This window comes from Amia ocellicauda, chromosome 18, assembly GCF_036373705.1.
Source record: "Amia ocellicauda isolate fAmiCal2 chromosome 18, fAmiCal2.hap1, whole genome shotgun sequence".
Taxonomy (NCBI): Eukaryota; Metazoa; Chordata; class Actinopteri; order Amiiformes; family Amiidae; genus Amia; species Amia ocellicauda.
Window position 1 is genome coordinate 3,435,737 of NC_089867.1, and position 17,194 is coordinate 3,452,930.

General features: G+C 37.4%; 2 protein-coding genes across 2 annotated transcripts; one reads left to right on the forward strand and one right to left on the reverse strand.

Annotated features, from left to right (window-relative positions):
* The first annotated feature begins 1,401 nt into the window (after positions 1 to 1,401).
* mc5ra (melanocortin 5a receptor) lies at positions 1,402 to 6,873 on the forward strand. The gene has a single exon (XM_066691169.1). It carries the CDS (start codon positions 1,500 to 1,502, stop codon positions 2,484 to 2,486), a length of 987 nt encoding a protein of 328 aa, XP_066547266.1. The 5' UTR covers positions 1,402 to 1,499; the 3' UTR covers positions 2,487 to 6,873.
* Positions 6,874 to 9,857: 2,984 nt separating this feature from the next.
* Positions 9,858 to 11,275, reverse strand: mc2r (melanocortin 2 receptor). The gene is given in 2 exon segments (XM_066691386.1): positions 9,858 to 9,977; positions 10,328 to 11,275. Coding segments are annotated over 2 exon segments (1,068 nt in total).
* Between the last annotated feature and the right edge of the window lie 5,919 nt (positions 11,276 to 17,194).

A 17,194-nucleotide genomic window follows, 5' to 3' on the forward strand; every position in this document is an offset into this window, starting at 1 on the left:
AGCTGATAGAAGAGCAACTTTGACTGAAATAACCACTCGTTACAACCGAGGTATGCAGCAAAGCATTTGTGAAGCCACAACACGTACAACCTTGAGGCGGATGGGCTACAACAGCAGAAGACCCCACCGGGTCATCTCATCTCCACTACAAATAGGAAAAAGAGGCTACAATTTGCACAAGCTCACCAAAATTGGACAGTTGAAGACTGGAAAAATGTTGCCTGGTCTGATGAGTCTCAATTTCTGTTGAGACATTCAGATGGTAGAGTCAGAATTTGGTGTAAACAGAATGAGAACATGGATCCATCATGCCTTGTTACCACTGTGCAGGCTGGTGGTGGTGGTGTAATGGTGTGGGGGATGTTTTCTTGGCACACTTTAGGCCCCTTAGTGCCAATTGGGCATCGTTTAAATGCCACGGCCTACCTGAGCATTGTTTCTGACCATGTCCATCCCTTTATGACCACCATGTACCCATCCTCTGATGGCTACTTCCAGCAGGATAATGCACCATGTCACAAAGGTCGAATCATTTCAAATTGGTTTCTTGAACATGACAATGAGTTCACTGTACTAAACTGGCCCCCACAGTCACCAGATCTCAACCCAATAGAGCATCTTTGGGATGTGGTGGAACGGGAGCTTCGTGCCCTGGATGTGCATCCCACAAATCTCCATCAACTGCAAGATGGGCCAACATTTCTAAAGAATGCTTTCAGCACCTTGTTGAATCAATGCCACGTAGAATTAAGGCAGTTCTGAAGGCGAAAGGGGGTCAAACACAGTATTAGTATGGTGTTCCTAATAATCCTTTAGGTGAGTGTATATATAATATATGTTTCGATTTGAATTGTTTTCTCCTGTCTACTTCCTAAATGTCATTCAAAATAAACATAACATAGAAAAGGTTTCCTTTATTACATACATTTTAGAATGTGGCATTAAATGAATTAAATGAGTTTCAAACTAATTTAGCAGAACTCCCACACCTGTTCTATTTATTACTGCAGTTAAAGACTCACTGGTCAACAAATCACTAATTATTCACGCCTACAAAAATCAGGGCTGCTATCCACGTGTGGGAGGCCGACAGCCATTTGACTGACTAACTCCTCCAGCCATTTATGGGTTGTTGAGTGTTGTTTACGATAGCACCTGGTGGTTGTTTGCATGCATTTTTCTGTTGCTGCTCTCTCCCTAGCTAGCACCTGTGTTAATGTTGTAGGGTGGGAAAACTGAGGTGTATGGTAAATGACAATTATTTAGTGTCATGTAGTATGCCCCTTGGATGCAGGACATTTGGTATACCCGCATTTACTGGGATAGTGAACGTTTCCATCGAAATGAAATGTTCTAATTTTCTACTTTCTCTCTTTGTGTATCTGTGTGTAGGAAGAGCAATTTATGATGCACTAGCCAAAAAGGCCCTGAACAGAACAGAATCCTAAGGAACCATTACTTACTGGAATAACAAAGAAACAAACAAATAACTAATTAAAATGAATGCCTCCGAAAAGACACCTTTCCAGGGATCTCTTTTCACCAACTCGACTTCCACCCATAGCAATTTCACAGAGATCCCCAGTAAAAACAAGCCCACAGCATGTGAGCAGGTCAACATTGCCACTGAAGTGTTCTTGACGTTGGGCATCGTCAGCCTGCTGGAGAACATCCTGGTCATCTGTGCCATCGTGAAGAACAAGAACCTCCACTCCCCTATGTACTTTTTTGTGTGCAGCCTCGCCGTTGCAGACATGCTAGTCAGCGTGTCGAATGCTTGGGAGACCATCGTCATCTATCTGCTGAACAACCGGCAGCTGATCATGAAGGATGACTTCATCCGGCAGATGGACAACATGTTTGACAGCATGATCTGTATCTCAGTGGTGGCCTCCATGTGCAGCCTGTTGGCCATTGCTGTGGATCGCTACGTTACCATCTTTTATGCCCTGCGCTACCACAACATCATGACCGTCAGGCGCGCCGGCTTCATTATAGCGGGCATCTGGACCTTCTGCACAGGCTGTGGCATCGTGTTCATCATTTACTCCGACACCACCCCCGTGATCATCTGTCTCATCTCCATGTTCTTTGGAATGCTGGTGCTCATGGCGTCGCTCTATAGCCATATGTTCTTGTTGGCCCGGTCTCACGTGAAACGGATCGCCGCCCTCCCAGGATACAACTCCATCCACCAGAGGGCCAGCATGAAAGGGGCCATCACACTCACCATATTGCTGGGCATTTTCATAGTCTGCTGGGCTCCCTTCTTCCTCCACCTCATCCTCATGATCTCCTGCCCCCGCAACCTCTACTGTGTCTGCTTCATGTCCCACTTCAACATGTACCTCATCCTAATCATGTGCAATTCCGTCATTGACCCCCTGATATATGCTTTCCGCAGCCAGGAAATGAGAAAGACCTTCAAAGAAATAATTTGCTGTTACAGCATAAGGAATGCTTGTGGACTGCCTGGCAAATATTAGGAAGCACCAGGTTGGCAGTTGAGACAGTCAGGACCAAGTTTTGGTTCTTTGGATGTCTTTTGCATTTGTTTACAAACAAGGAGAGCCAAACATTTCGAAGATTTCGTTGATGAATAAATTATGTTACCTGCAATCACAATGCTGGCAGCCCCAGAAGAGATTAAATGTCAGTTTGTTGTTTTTTGGTTGCCTCAAAAATATTTGCACAACTAGAAAGAAGACAATATTATCTTTCATTCTGGATCATGAAAAGCCATTGATTTCAAACCAATTGGTCTGGATTTCTGTGGCAACTGTCCAGCATCTCTTCCTGTGGTGTATATATCTTAGAAACAGGGTATGTTTCACTTTGTACTTGAGGAGGTCGAAGCTCCTTGCAAAATGAAAGGACATGATTTGCCTGAATGAGTCGTATGTTTTTGAATAATATTTTCAATCTAAAAATCTAAATTTGTATGTGATTGAATATCTTGTAACTGAGAGAATGTGTGAAATAAATTCAGGACAATGATTTGGTGTTAATAAGAACTATTACAACAAGTTTTGAAGTGTCTAAAAAGACCAGGCAAGAAGGATAAACTACAACTATCAGGGATAGGGATTCACCAGAATAAAGTGAAATTTTTAAAGTAATTAAATAAGCTGCCAGTATCTGCTACACAAGGCTATTTTTTAAATTAGGTTTCTGGCCTCGTTTGGGGATTAGCTTGTTTATTGTTCCCAAGTCTTCTCCTTCAAGCCTGAAAATTTAGACCTGGAACCGAAGCTCAGTTGCATTTACAGGCATGTCTAAAAAAGGCTGTTGGACTATCAACTTGTTTTTTGGTTTTATATTTGTCTGTGACTAAACTGTTGGGTTTGTTAAAATTCTAATTGTCTTTGTGCTAAAAACAAAGAAACAAAAAACAGAACAAGTTGCTCTCTTCAGTACTTCCAGTAATCAATGAATTCATACACAACATGTATAGAAAATTATTTAAACCACAAGGACAATCTGGTTGAAATGCAATTAAGAGAAGAATAAACTCTACAGGTTTGACTATCAAATTAAACTCTATTGCACACATTTCACCAGAGCTATATGCAAAATATTTGGTCACACATTAAGATACATAAATTACATTTAATTCAACCTGGAATGTTCACAGATTAATGACAGTAACTGGCCTACCAGTTACTGTCTACCAGCGAAGGTCTGAATTCTCGAAGTTGACAAAGGCAACATTTTCCAAAATCCATGTATTTGCACTTTACAACTCTTTTTGATTAAACATCTACTGTCATACCTGAATGGTTTCTATGAGTTCAGAGTTCAGAGTACATGTTCATTTTAGACATTTTTCAACGTGACACTTGTTAAGGCTGAGTAGTGTGCTTTCAGTCAGTACACTGCAGTTGTCAGTGTAAATGACTACTCTACCAACACAGATTGGAAACCATTTTCAGCTGAATGTAAGATGGCATGTACAACAACGCTGGTAGCACTCAGTGTCAGGAAGGTGTTTAATGTATTTATTTATATGTATGTATTTATAGCAACACTACAGGAACATGTCATAGTAAGAACATACCCTGGTAACTGAACAACTATAAAATTAGGACCAGATCTCCGGCTGTACCGATATGTATCCTTTGCAAGGTAATAATTTTGTTTTAAATACATGGTTATTATACAAATATATAAACTGCCACTTGTGTATCTTAGCATTGTCTATGAACCTGATAACAGAAACCTTCCATTGCTTCTTATCTGACTTACAAGCAGGAGGTTGTGAGATATATTTCAATGTGAATCAGTATTTAGGTCAGTGGTAAGCGCACAGGAGTGTCTTAGTACAAATAACAAAACAAAGCTAAGTAGTACCTCCTATGTAAAATGTTATATTTTCAACTAGGCATTTACTGTATTCTGTCTAAAAAAATATGTCTTCTACGTTTCCTTTCTATATCCTGTATAGGACTTTTTTTTTTTTTTTTTACATAGGACTAGTTATTACCTTCTTCACAGGAATCTGTAATAAATACAAACAAAGGCATTGGAATTAACTGTGGGGATTACAGAAAAAAATTAGCAAAGCAATGGTTCAGGCCGGAAACTCCCTTAATCACACAGAATGAATAAGCCCATTGGCTACCACGAAAACAGAAAAAACCTCAAATGAATGGCAAGGCTTGCATTTTTAAACTGTCTGAATTCACCTCCACCTGCATCCTGGCTCTCATGTCAAGGCAGGCATGCAAATGTTACCAAATTACCAAATTTAAAATAATTAAAACACATTTGCCAATAAATGTCACTTTGAAACTATCAAATCAACTTTAACATTGCTTGTGAATTCAATGTCTTTCTTTCTAGTACAAAATGACATAGTGAACATGTCAATATTTAACAAGACTAATTACTAATTACTTTTAATTTAAAAAAAACATGTTCTTATGCTACTAACAATAGTAAGAGTAATCTAAATCATAACTGGGTCTTAGGCAGAAGATAGAAATCCTGCATACTATAGTCTGGCATTGTAGTTATAAAGTCTGATTTGTGAGATACTAGATGCTGCCATTTGATAGTAATTCTTACTTTCTCTGTGGCCCTATTGTTTGGTTGCAAGTGTACTATTTGTTTGTGTTATTTTGTACAATAATAACATGCAAATAGAGGAGTTCAACTTCTGCAATCTAACAAAGGCATGGGACACATGGAGTGGAGGCTATTACCAAACAGCACCCTACACACCTGCAATCAACTGGGGGATCAATTAAGAACACAAACACTTAGTGCATATTTTTCATTTGTCACCTTCCCTGACAATTATGCAACATCTATATATCTGTCTTTTTGTCTATGTCTGTCTATCTCTATCTATCTGTCTTTCCTCTATGAGGAAAATTCTCTTTCTCAACCACTTCCTATCTCTTCTTATTTGTCACTTAATAGTTTCTAAAAGGAAATTGTTGTGGATGGTATGAAGGAAAAACTGAATAACTACTAAGACATTTTCAGCAGCTACTATCTAATATGAACACAAAGTATAATTTTTACATTATTTTTGATGTAACACTCCATCACTCTATACCACGGTGTCTTTGGCTAATGCCCTAAGTATGTAATATTGACAAATAAAGTGTCCGTATGCACCCAATATACAGAGGTCTTTGGAAGATTAGTGTTCTAGAGCTAAAGAACTAGAAAAATACACAATATAATATAGAGGCAATATAATACAGCATGACTTGTTAATGGTTCATGTATATTTATAGGGTGTTTAATAAGATGGTTTGAGTGTATTGCTGCAGCATTTTAGATGGTTAATCTGCCATATTAATAACATTTATAAATTATAAGAAAGTGTTGAATGCTACAGATTCATTCAGACAGTGTTCCACAAGCAGCCTTTAGGTCATATTCTGAAATGTTGAACTGATAAAATAATGAGTAAGTGTGGATAATGGATTTTACTCACTGATATCTATCTATCACTGATATGATACTGAAATGTATTACACTTTAAAGGTTTATAAACCCTTATTATTTTTGTATTAGTTTAAAACCTGAACTTAATTTTATTTAATTTGTTTGTACTCTTTATACCCTATGCTTCGTGGTAACTTTGAGTTTGCTGCTCCCAATGGAAAGACACAATGTGAAACCACCACTGAACCAAATTAATCTTCCAGACAACACTGTGATGTAGGGTTTTATCAGTGCATACAAATCTCCAATTATCCAAGCTAGCAATGGTTATCAAAGTGGTTGCCAGTTGATGTCAGTCCTTGATCTAAGTTGTAACTAAAAAAACAACAAAGCATAACAATCTGCAAAAACAAAAGACAAAAAAGCAAAGCACATGAATACATCTCAAGGGTATGTCATGTATTCCTACGATTGAGATATTCAAAAGTATTCTTAGAAAAGATTAAATTAGCCCGTTGTACTACATATGCCTTTATTAGTATTATGTTTATTCATTTATTTGAACACCCTTCCGATTGGACTAATACAACATTTCAGAGAATTATGTTAACAAGTTAAAGTGTTAAAATGCTTATCATGTCATGCTGAAAATAATTGTGATTACTGATCTTTCTGCTCTATTTATTAAGCTTTAAACTCAGACAGGTCATTACTTACCCCAGAGTTCATACCTAGCCAATTCCATTAATTTACATACACTTCTCATCATCTAATGTGTCACCATCCCACCTATTAAAACATTCAGCGTAACAAGCCAGTCAATGTTGAACTGAAAACTGAAATTGTGTGTTTTGTAATGCTTCAATGTTATATGCGTTACTGCAGTGGTGATTCAGTCCATGTATGAGAAGCAAGTCATTCTGAATTGTGCCACTAAGATGCAAATTTGAAATAAAATATTGAAATACTCTTGTTATTGTCTTTTGTGAGTTAGTTCAATGTAAGGCAAAGATTCTGTTGCTGTATATAATTTTCCAGTCAAGTAAAAAATATAAAGCAACACATTGTATAAGTGAGTCCTCTGGTTTGTTTATGTTGTGCTAACAGCTTTCACTAAGTGTTCCGGTTGCTGATTAGAGAGGTCTTGGCAACTCTGCAGATCACAAGAGTTTGCCAGGGCCCTGATCCTTTTGTGTATCTATTATCTAACCTAATATGAGCTCAGTTTGTCAGTAAAAACGTTCTGCTAATTCAAAGGTGCGTAGAACACAAGAAAACATTGACCCCATTTCTAGACGTCAAATCATGTGCATGCTGTTTTCCCTCTTATGTTTTTGTTTTCTGGAGGTGATAATAAACTGCTGAAACTAAAACATTGACCTTGTATTCATTATTGTTTTTATTTTCATTCACTCTCTAATCACTGTGGGGACATGTATATGGATATTTGACATATGTTATCCATTTGATTTATTTTCTGTACCTTGTGTGTTGTGTAGAAATTAGGCATTAATTGTTATTTTATGAATTTGTACTCACCATTTACTATTTAGAGTTACCTTTGACATGTTGTACTGCATTCTGTACCTTTTCCTAACCCACCCCAAGCTTATTAATAAAATATTAATTTGTTTATAGTGAAAATGTTTACATAAACTCTATTGTGAGTTTACTTTATTAGCTATGATCTGTGTTAAATGCTACACTTCAAAGGGTGAGTAACCTATTCAGAGAAATATTTTACAAAACAAAGGAAGTAAATCATATTATAGGAACAATCTATTAATACTTCCTGCTGTGGACTTTTGTACGTGCTCACAAGTGTTACGTTAATACAAATCCGATTTCAATTCAACAATGCATCCTCATAAAGCCAACAAAAAAGGAAGTAAGCAACCTTCTCATTTGTATGGGTTGCCAATGGTATTTCTGTGCAGACATGAATATGCTTTCAAACAGTGAGCTCTTTATATAAGCCTTTTTATATTGCAAGGTAAAGGGTTACAAGCACTAAAGGTATTACAAATTATGCATACACTATTTTCATTAACTTTGACTTTCACATGCTGCAGATACACAATGTATTACTACACACAATTAAGTGAAAGGGACTTTACATTACATTATTTGTCATTTAGCAGACACTCTTATCCAGGGTGACTTACATTTGTACCCATTTATACAGCTGGGCATTTTACTGGATCAGTCTAAGTGAAGTACCCCAGGTGGTATTTTAACCCACAACATTGTAGTCATGAGTGCAGAGCCCTAACCACTACTCTACAGTGTTGTTTGGTGACATTTATCTCCAGAAAATAAGTGGAATCTCAGATTGCATATATTCCACAGTATGTTGAACTATTTTGCTGCTTCATATTTAATATGGCTTCTCTATTCTTATCCTCGGGCACCACTGTCATCTGTGCTCTCTTGATTTTTTAAAATTTATTTTATTTAACAGTATTCAGCTTTTAAGTGGAAATAGGATAGAAATTCAACTTAACCCTACTGAATTTAGTACGCCTATGATTTTTATGTATATTCTCAATGCCCTGGAATGTAAGCAATTAGACCCAGGCAGCACTGGCAATGGTAATTGTGCAAGTGTTTAATACAATCTAAATCCAAGCTGTGTCTGTGTATCATGAACCTGTGACTAATTAAGTGGCATGTATACAGCTATTGTGGAGCAAAGCATTTCTAAGGAAGGCTACACTGAACAGAGTTCTGTTTGTTACATTTATTGGCAACAATACACGTGCAAAAAAGTTGAAACCAGAAAACAGTTAGGGTACAATCTCATTAAGGAGGCAGGGCTAATTAAGGCTTCTGTAAAACAAGTGTCATGTCGTGATAGATAAGAAGGTGCTCACAGTTGTTGATAGGTGAGATACGGTTATTGCCAGGTGCTATAAGGTTGTTGATAGGTGCTATATATTTCTTTAGGATGTCAGAAAGGAGAAAAAAGGCAGTGCATTCTGAAAACAAAATGGTTTCTTCACTATCACATATAAATCACACTGTAAATTCTACCCATATAGCATGATTGCAGAAATTGAGCATTCAAACCTTTATTACCTTTACAATCTGTATATCTGCATCGTTTCATATTTACAGGTGGGATTTGTTGCTGAAAAAATTGGAAAGGCACCATAGTGCAGGAAGCTGCTATTGGAGTGACAGACAGCCAGGCTGAAGTGTCTGGGTGGACATGTTCTGTGGGGGCTTGAAGTAAAGGGAGTCCAGTGAGAGTGGGAGTAAGCGATTGATGCTCCCAGAGTGTCTTGAAGCCCCCCACCCCACAGGGTAAGACTGGACAACTGGAGGGGGAGAGCAACGTTTCAAGTCTGCCTGTGACAGAGAATAATACATACGAACAGCCTTTATGTTTTATATTTAAACATTTTTGGGAATATACCTGTGTCCACAAAGATTTGTGTATTGTGAATAGAATAGAATTAAAATTAAAATCCTTGTTTTATAAACCCTTTGTCTGAGTTGGGTGTCCCGAGATTTCTCTGAACCTGCTGCGGGGATTAGGTGGAGTGAGGTGTCCCCTTTCCTTGTTAAACTAATAGGGGTGGCACAGTTGTGTACATGGGAGACAGTGTTATGTGACACCAGCTTATCACATTTCTCTGTAAATGTCTGCTTATTAAGACATTTGTAAGACATGTGCAGTTATATGGATTAAGAAACTTATTTGTAACAAAGTTTAAATCCACTGGGTTTTTCTTCACAAAATAGGTTGCAACCATGACAAACGGAGTCACCTGTTTTAAAATTTCCAAGGCACAGGAAATGTAACAATGAAATAAACAAACCAAAATCAATTCAATTTTGTGCTTTTTGTGAGGAATTGCCACCACCAAGTATCTGTTGGTTTATACATTTTAAATGGTTGATGTGATAAGCCCTTGAGTGTGTCTTCTTTATGGTCATGGCCAGATGCGATTCTAGGGTATGTGGGGGCCCCAGGCAAAATAATTCCTGATGGTGATGCCGCCAGTTTTCTTCCGTGAGAGCGGGGGGTGGCGGACCGAGGGGGGTTTTCCCATTTGGGGGCCCCCCTGAGCCTGGGGCCCCAGGCAATTGCATAGGATGCCTACCCTCTTGCAACGCCCCTGGTCATGGCATGAAGCAGAGAAAAATGTATCTATTGAGTTGGAATGAAAAACAGAAAACATTGTGGGACAAGACTGCAGATTTTTATATCCAAAGAAGATATTGATAGGAAAAATATTTGCAAAAGTGAATTACTTTTTCAAATGGTATATTAATATTTCTTGTGGGTTCTAAAGTTCAAATTTAAGACAAACCTTGAGATATTTTGATTAATTTGCTGTACATGCTAAGAAAAATGTTGGATTGCACTCACAGCTAATTTTAAATCAAGGGCTACACTGTCCTTGTCACCACTGCATACACATTGGTAATTGTATGAAATCCACAGAATTTGCAAAGATGAAATCTAGTAATGACATGGCCTGGAGTGAGAACAAAACAACATCTTTCGAAATGTGCTCCTCAGTTCTGCACTCCTGAATGCATAAATGACTGGGTCAATCACTGCATTACACATAAGAAGAAAAACGTGAACTTCGAAGAGGGACCGATAACACTCACAGTAAGGGTTAGATTGGCAGACCATTTTTAGGAGGATATGAAAGAAAAATGGCGACCAACAGGCGATAAAAACGCCAAAGAGGATCGTAAGTGTTATGACGCCTTTCATGTTAATTTTCTGGTGGACAGTATTCCCTGCCAGAGAGGCTATCTTTCGAGTATGGGTGCGAGCCAAAAGGAACATGTGTACATAGAGGAACAGGATTAGAATCAACGATACCAGGAAGAGCACAATGAGTAAAGTCATGATGACTGGGGCATGGAAGAAGAGGATCATGACGACACTGCTACCAGCACAAAAACTCCATATGCCTCCCAGGATGATTGCCACCCGTTTCATGGTCATGATGTTATGATACCTCAGAGCATGGAAAATGGTAATGTAGCGGTCAATGGCAATGGCCAACAGGCTGCAAATGGAGCCGATAAATGACATGCAAATCAGAGAGTCCATGATATCGTCCAGCTTTAGTTCAAATTCTCCTGTGGAGTTCAGGTGGCCAGTGCTGGCAAACACCAGCATGACACACTCCCAGGTTTTGAAGATGCTGCAGATCATGTTAAACAGAGCCAGGTTGCAGATGAAGCAGTACATGGGGGAATGGAGGTTCTTGTTCTGTATTATGGCCACCACCACCAGTAGATTCTCAGCCAGGCTCACCACTGCAATGGCAAAGAAGATCTCAATGGGTATTTGAACATCCCTGCAGTCGGTCTTATTGACAGCGGCCAAGGTCAAGTTGTCCATGCTGTAACCAACAAAGTAAGGAGGCATCAGTGCAAAATATGAGAAACCAGACAATCACAGAGCAGCATTTCCAAAAAATCCCTTCACCTGACATATTAACTGATAATAATATTGTTTATTCTCTTGTCCATTCCCTGGTACTTTTATTTTTTCTCTGATTAGCTAAATGAATAGTGTCAAATATACAAAAGGTTGTTTTTTTGTTCTTAAATAAGCAACTACTAGGTTGTTTTATTCTATCATGCACATCAATCTGGAGTTTGATTTGGAGTTTGATTTGATTGATTTGAGAGATTAATTACAACACTAAACAATACACCCCATTTAAACCTGAGGGAGAACTCTCTTCCCTCATCAGGCTTCACCCAACTTTTGAGGCCTGAGAAAATTATCACAATTTACAAATCCTAATGCACTCTAATGGTAAAGGCATGATCAATTTGCCTCTTGAAAGAAACAAGTGACTCACCCCGAGCATACTGTGCACATAAATAAACAAAATACTGTTTGTTATTCCAGACACTAATCAAGTAAAATGCACATTAATCATACAAAAGACACAGTGTTCAAAAAACAATTTATATTTTAAAAAATCACTTCAGATTGTATACTATTACAAGGAATATAAATGGACTGCAAGTGTAAAGATGGTCAGAATACAAACAAATTAAACCAGAAATTGAGCCAAATCAACCACTCTTTTCTGCAAATCCCCTGTTGGATATGTAGCTTTTGGTTTTCATGAACATACTGTACTGAGGATGTTTAATCCCCGGTAAATAGAATGATGATTAGGAAAGAATTAACCTTGGTCTATATATTTTTTTGTCTGTAATTGTTTTTAATGTGATTTGTATTCTGTTAAGCAAAACATTAGCTTGGCACTTTCTTGTGAAGGGAAACTATGGATACCCAATCGCTAGATTTGAGCTTCCTTCTTGGAGCTATAATACCATGCAATTTAAATAATCACAGAGATCACAGACCTATTAGTAAAGACAAAATATTTTGAATTTACCATCTCCTCAAATCAGATATTGGTGAAAAACAGAAAAGCTGTATGAATCAACAACTTTTAAATTTGTGAACAATCAAACTCTACTTTGCAAGGCTCAGGCAGGAAATGAGCCCAGCTACTAATCTCATTCTAAGAGACATGGCCTGATTTGCTTTCAGTACTAGTGCAGCTGGAATTGAAAGACACAAAGAACATCTTTTCCCAAAGACCTGCCAGCTACATTTTGGCTTACTGCTCTGTGGTGTTTATTGTAATAGAATAATCATAAAAGCTGTACTACCTGTGTTTCCAGAAACAAGAAAGTGATGTTTCTCTTTGTCTTAGTGGATATACCTTGTCCAAATTAAAGACTGTATAAACATGATCACACAGTTCTATAATGGACTTCATGGGATTAACCAAACCAAATGTTATGTAGAAATGAAATGTTGGTAACACTTTATATTACGGTGCCATTAATAAATGATTGGTAAATAGTTTATAAAACAGTTAGGAAGCATTCATAATTCAATTTATAAATTATGTAGACTGATAGAAGCACAGCAGTACAAATCTTTGTCAATGTGTTAATACTACTACTACTACTACTATAATAATAATAATAATAATAATAATAATAATAATAATAATAATAATAATAATAATAATAATAATAATACAGACTGGTTGTAGACTGTTGTTTAAAAAAGTAGAGTGGCAAGCATGCATCAATTTATTGGTAAAAACTAAATTACAAGAAAGTCATTTGTAATTCCATGAGAATTGATGCCTTAGAGGAGGCAGGATTAATTATGTAAGATTTTACATGGGATCCTGTGGTAATTAGTATGATAAAAGCTGGAAGGACAGCATTGTATAAAGTGTGTTTTTATAATGGATGGATTCCACAAAGAAAGGAGGATTTAAAAGCTTTAAATATGCAAAGGGAAAGAATGGAAGAGGTCAGTTTTCAAAACTGAAAGTTTAAGATATTATATCCTTTATATATCAATACATACATACATATATTTTCTATTGATGCAGTTTCACTGTTCCTACAGATAAAAAGCTTATCTTGTCATCTGCAAGACTTATAAGTGCTGTGTCTTTCTGTCCTTCACTGCTTCACTACATAGTTCAGTTTCTTGTGTTGTTGTAGAAGCTTAATCCTCATAAATAACATGGAGATATGACCTCTGTTTTTCTTGTCTGGTTATGGTACTGCTTGCAAAGGGAGGATGACTAAATATATTTAGTACTGAGCAATCACTGTTACAAAGAAGGCCATTGCTAAAAAGGGAAAAAGCTCTACACGTGTCTTTCTGCAGTGAACTAAATCAAGCATATGCAGGCTTCACTTCCCATTTCTACACTGTAACAACTGCTGTTCCTTTGCCTGTTTATTACTGTATTCTTTACATTAGAATACTGTGTGACATAATTTACAATATATTACTGTTAATTGCCTGCATTTCTAGAACACTGGTTCTCTGGAAAAGAAGAAAGCAATAAGAAGTCTTGCTGTGTTGAAATCCTATGATTTTCCACGTATGTATAGCTGGTGGGTAGTGCATACCCCTCCTGAAATAATTACTGGGCTGAATTTTTGCTGAATGTCATTGTATGAATTTCACAAAGATTGGAGTATATTTGCAAAGTTTGCCCAGTTTGGAGCCAGATCTATTGTTGAAAGCTTGGTACACATTGTGGGAATTGCTCAGACTTATGTACTGCTCTCTAAATCACAAATTAGGTGATCCCTTCACAAAAGGGGAGAAAGAGTCAGATATTATTCAGAAACTGTCCAAACTAGTCAGTGTACTGGAATAATTACAGTAATTCAATCTGTGCTGTACAAAATACAGTGTGACACAGTGTAGTTTGGTAGTTGTTGATATAAGAATGTTCTAGAAAGTTCCAGCTGTAGACAGTGTAATAATTACTGTATGTTATACATCTATTAATGTTTTAAAAAAGGAACGCTGGAAAGACTCCTGCACAATATATAGTCTGTTTGTGCTCTCTCATGTACCATACTAATTCTGAATCAAAACAATCAGATAATTAAACCACCACATCACTTGCATTTAAGAATCTCTCTGTGCTTGAATACATTAGATGAGAAAAATATTAGTCTGAAATATATATGAAGGTATGATATGTAAGGAATGGCTCCCCCTCCTGGTTAGCCTCACCATAGCAAGTCCACAGCTGTACCAGAATTTCACACACACGTTAGCTCTGCCAGGAGATGCACACCTGCTGTCATCGAGAAAGGAGAATGACTCCAATTACAGCTTGTGACTCCTGCTATCCCACATCAACCACAAGACCAGCTGTGCCTGATTGTTTTGAATGAGAAACTGAATAGTGGCCTGAGCATAGCTAGGGACTAGATTTATGCAATGGTCACACTTCAAAATAAGGTGGTGTGATTCCTCATGAATTAATATATGAATACCACAGGATTATAACATGAATATGTAATGCACTTCTTCTGAGTTCTGATGTTAATCATATGTATAACAGGGGCTCAACATCAGAACTCAGAAGATGTTCATGAGGTATTAATGTTTTAATGCTGTGGTATTCATATATTAATTAATGTGGAATCACACAACCTTATTATAAAGTGTAATATATACAATATTTATATTGTCATTTTGTTTATTTCATTCTTAAATACAATTTCCCCTTGCATAACTTTACTGGCACTAACTGTATTCATGTCATCCGTCTGTCTGACCCCAAACGATATCGAGCCTGAGATGACCATGTAACACTAAAGGTCAAATCAGTTAATCTTACAGAGGCCTATTAATGTCCCTTCTAAAACCTCTCTGTGTCTCAAACTTTTCCCCAATTTTCTACTGTCTTTAAAATTGTCATTATATTTAATGTAAACACTGATTCCTTTGTTTTTTTCATTTTAACCTTAATTAGTCCTTCTCAGTTTGTACAATTTCAAGTTTCTTGTAAATGCTCAAACTCCAATTTTTCTCCATGGTTTTGTGGCTTCCTATCATGTATTTTAAAATGTGCTGATTACTGTGCATTATAACATGTCATTTTTGTATCATCACTCATGGTAAACTTAGGAGGATAATGTTAATTATGAAAAGATGCTCCAAAACTTATACATTGATTAATTACATGAAAGGAGAAACTATCCTATACTAAAATGAACAGGGAGAGTTAAAACAAAGGACAATATTGAAGTATCATTCACTCACTCTTGGGTTTACATTTGAAAGACCACAGCCAGTGCAGATTACATGATTGGGAAAGTAATTAAGTTTTGCGAGATTTGCATGAGAACTGTTACAGAATATAATTAATACTCCTGATGAGATCATTTGTACGATGCAGGGCCCTGTTAATTAAAAAACAAACAACAACAACAATAAGAACAACAACATATACATGTGTGCAAAAATCTGCTTTTAATTTAAATTGAATTTCAAAAGTGAAAAACAGAATAGACAGAAAGACAGAGTAGAGATGTAGACAGAACTAATCTGAGACAGATCTCTGAAAGCTTGTGCCAGCAACCTACAACCACCTTCTTCTCTGGCTCAAAGTGTTACTGGGTAAACCAGTACCCTTGAGAAGCTATTTGAAGCTATATATATATATATATATATATATATATATATATATATATATACACTCACCTAAAGGATTATTAGGAACACCTGTTCAATTTCTCATTAATGCAATTATCTAACCAACCAATCACATGGCAGTTGCTTCAATGCATTTAGGGGTGTGGTCCTGGTCAAGACAATCTCCTGAACTCCAAACTGAATGTCTGAATGGGAAAGAAAGGTGATTTAAGCAATTTTGAGCGTGGCATGGTTGTTGGTGCCAGACGGGCCGGTCTGAGTATTTCACAATCTGCTCAGTTACTGGGATTTTCACGCGCAACCATTTCTAGGGTTTACAAAGAATGGTGTGAAAAGGGAAAAACATCCAGTATGCGGCAGTCCTGTGGGGGCGAAAATGCCTTGTTGATGCTAGAGGTCAGAGGAGAATGGGCCGACTGATTCAAGCTGATAGAAGAGCAACTTTGACTGAAATAACCACTCGTTACAACCGAGGTATGCAGCAAAGCATTTGTGAAGCCACAACACGTACAACCTTGAGGCGGATGGGCTACAACAGCAGAAGACCCCATCGGGTACCACTCATCTCCACTACAAATAGGAAAAAGAGGCTACAATTTGCACAAGCTCACCAAAATTGGACAGTTGAAGACTGGAAAAATGTTGCCTGGTCTGATTGAGTCTCAATTTCTGTTGAGACATTCAGATGGTAGAGTCAGAATTTGGCATAAATAGAATGAGAACATGGATCCATCATGCCTTGTTACCACTGTGCAGGCTGGTGGTGGTGGTGTAATGGTGTGGGGGATGTTTTCTTGGCACACTTTAGGCCCCTTAGTGCCAATTGGGCATCATTTAAATGCCACGGCCTACCTGAGCATTGTTTCTGACCATGTCCATCCCTTTATGACCACCATGTACCCATCCTCTGATGGCTACTTCCAGCAGGATAATGCACCATGTCACAAAGCTAAACTGGCCCCCACAGTCACCAGATCTCAACCCAATAGAGCATCTTTGGGATGTGGTGGAACGGGAGCTTCATGCCCTGGATGTGCATCCCACAAATCTCCATCAACTGCAAGATGCTATCCTATCAATATGGGCCAACATTTCTAAAGAATGCTTTCAGCACCTTGTTGAATCAATGCCATGTAGAATTAAAGCAGTTCTGAAGGCGAAAGGGGGTCAAACACAGTATTAGTATGGTGTTCCTAATAATCCTTTAGGTGAGTGTATATATATATATATATATATATATAACATTAAATTACATTTGATTTAAAGTAATTTTTTTTTTTTGTCATTTAGCTGACA

Excerpts from the sequence above, each read along its gene's own strand:
- mc5ra (XM_066691169.1), top strand. The coding sequence starts at position 1,500 with ATGAATGCCTCCGAAAAGACACCTTTCCAGGGATCTCTTTTCACCAAC.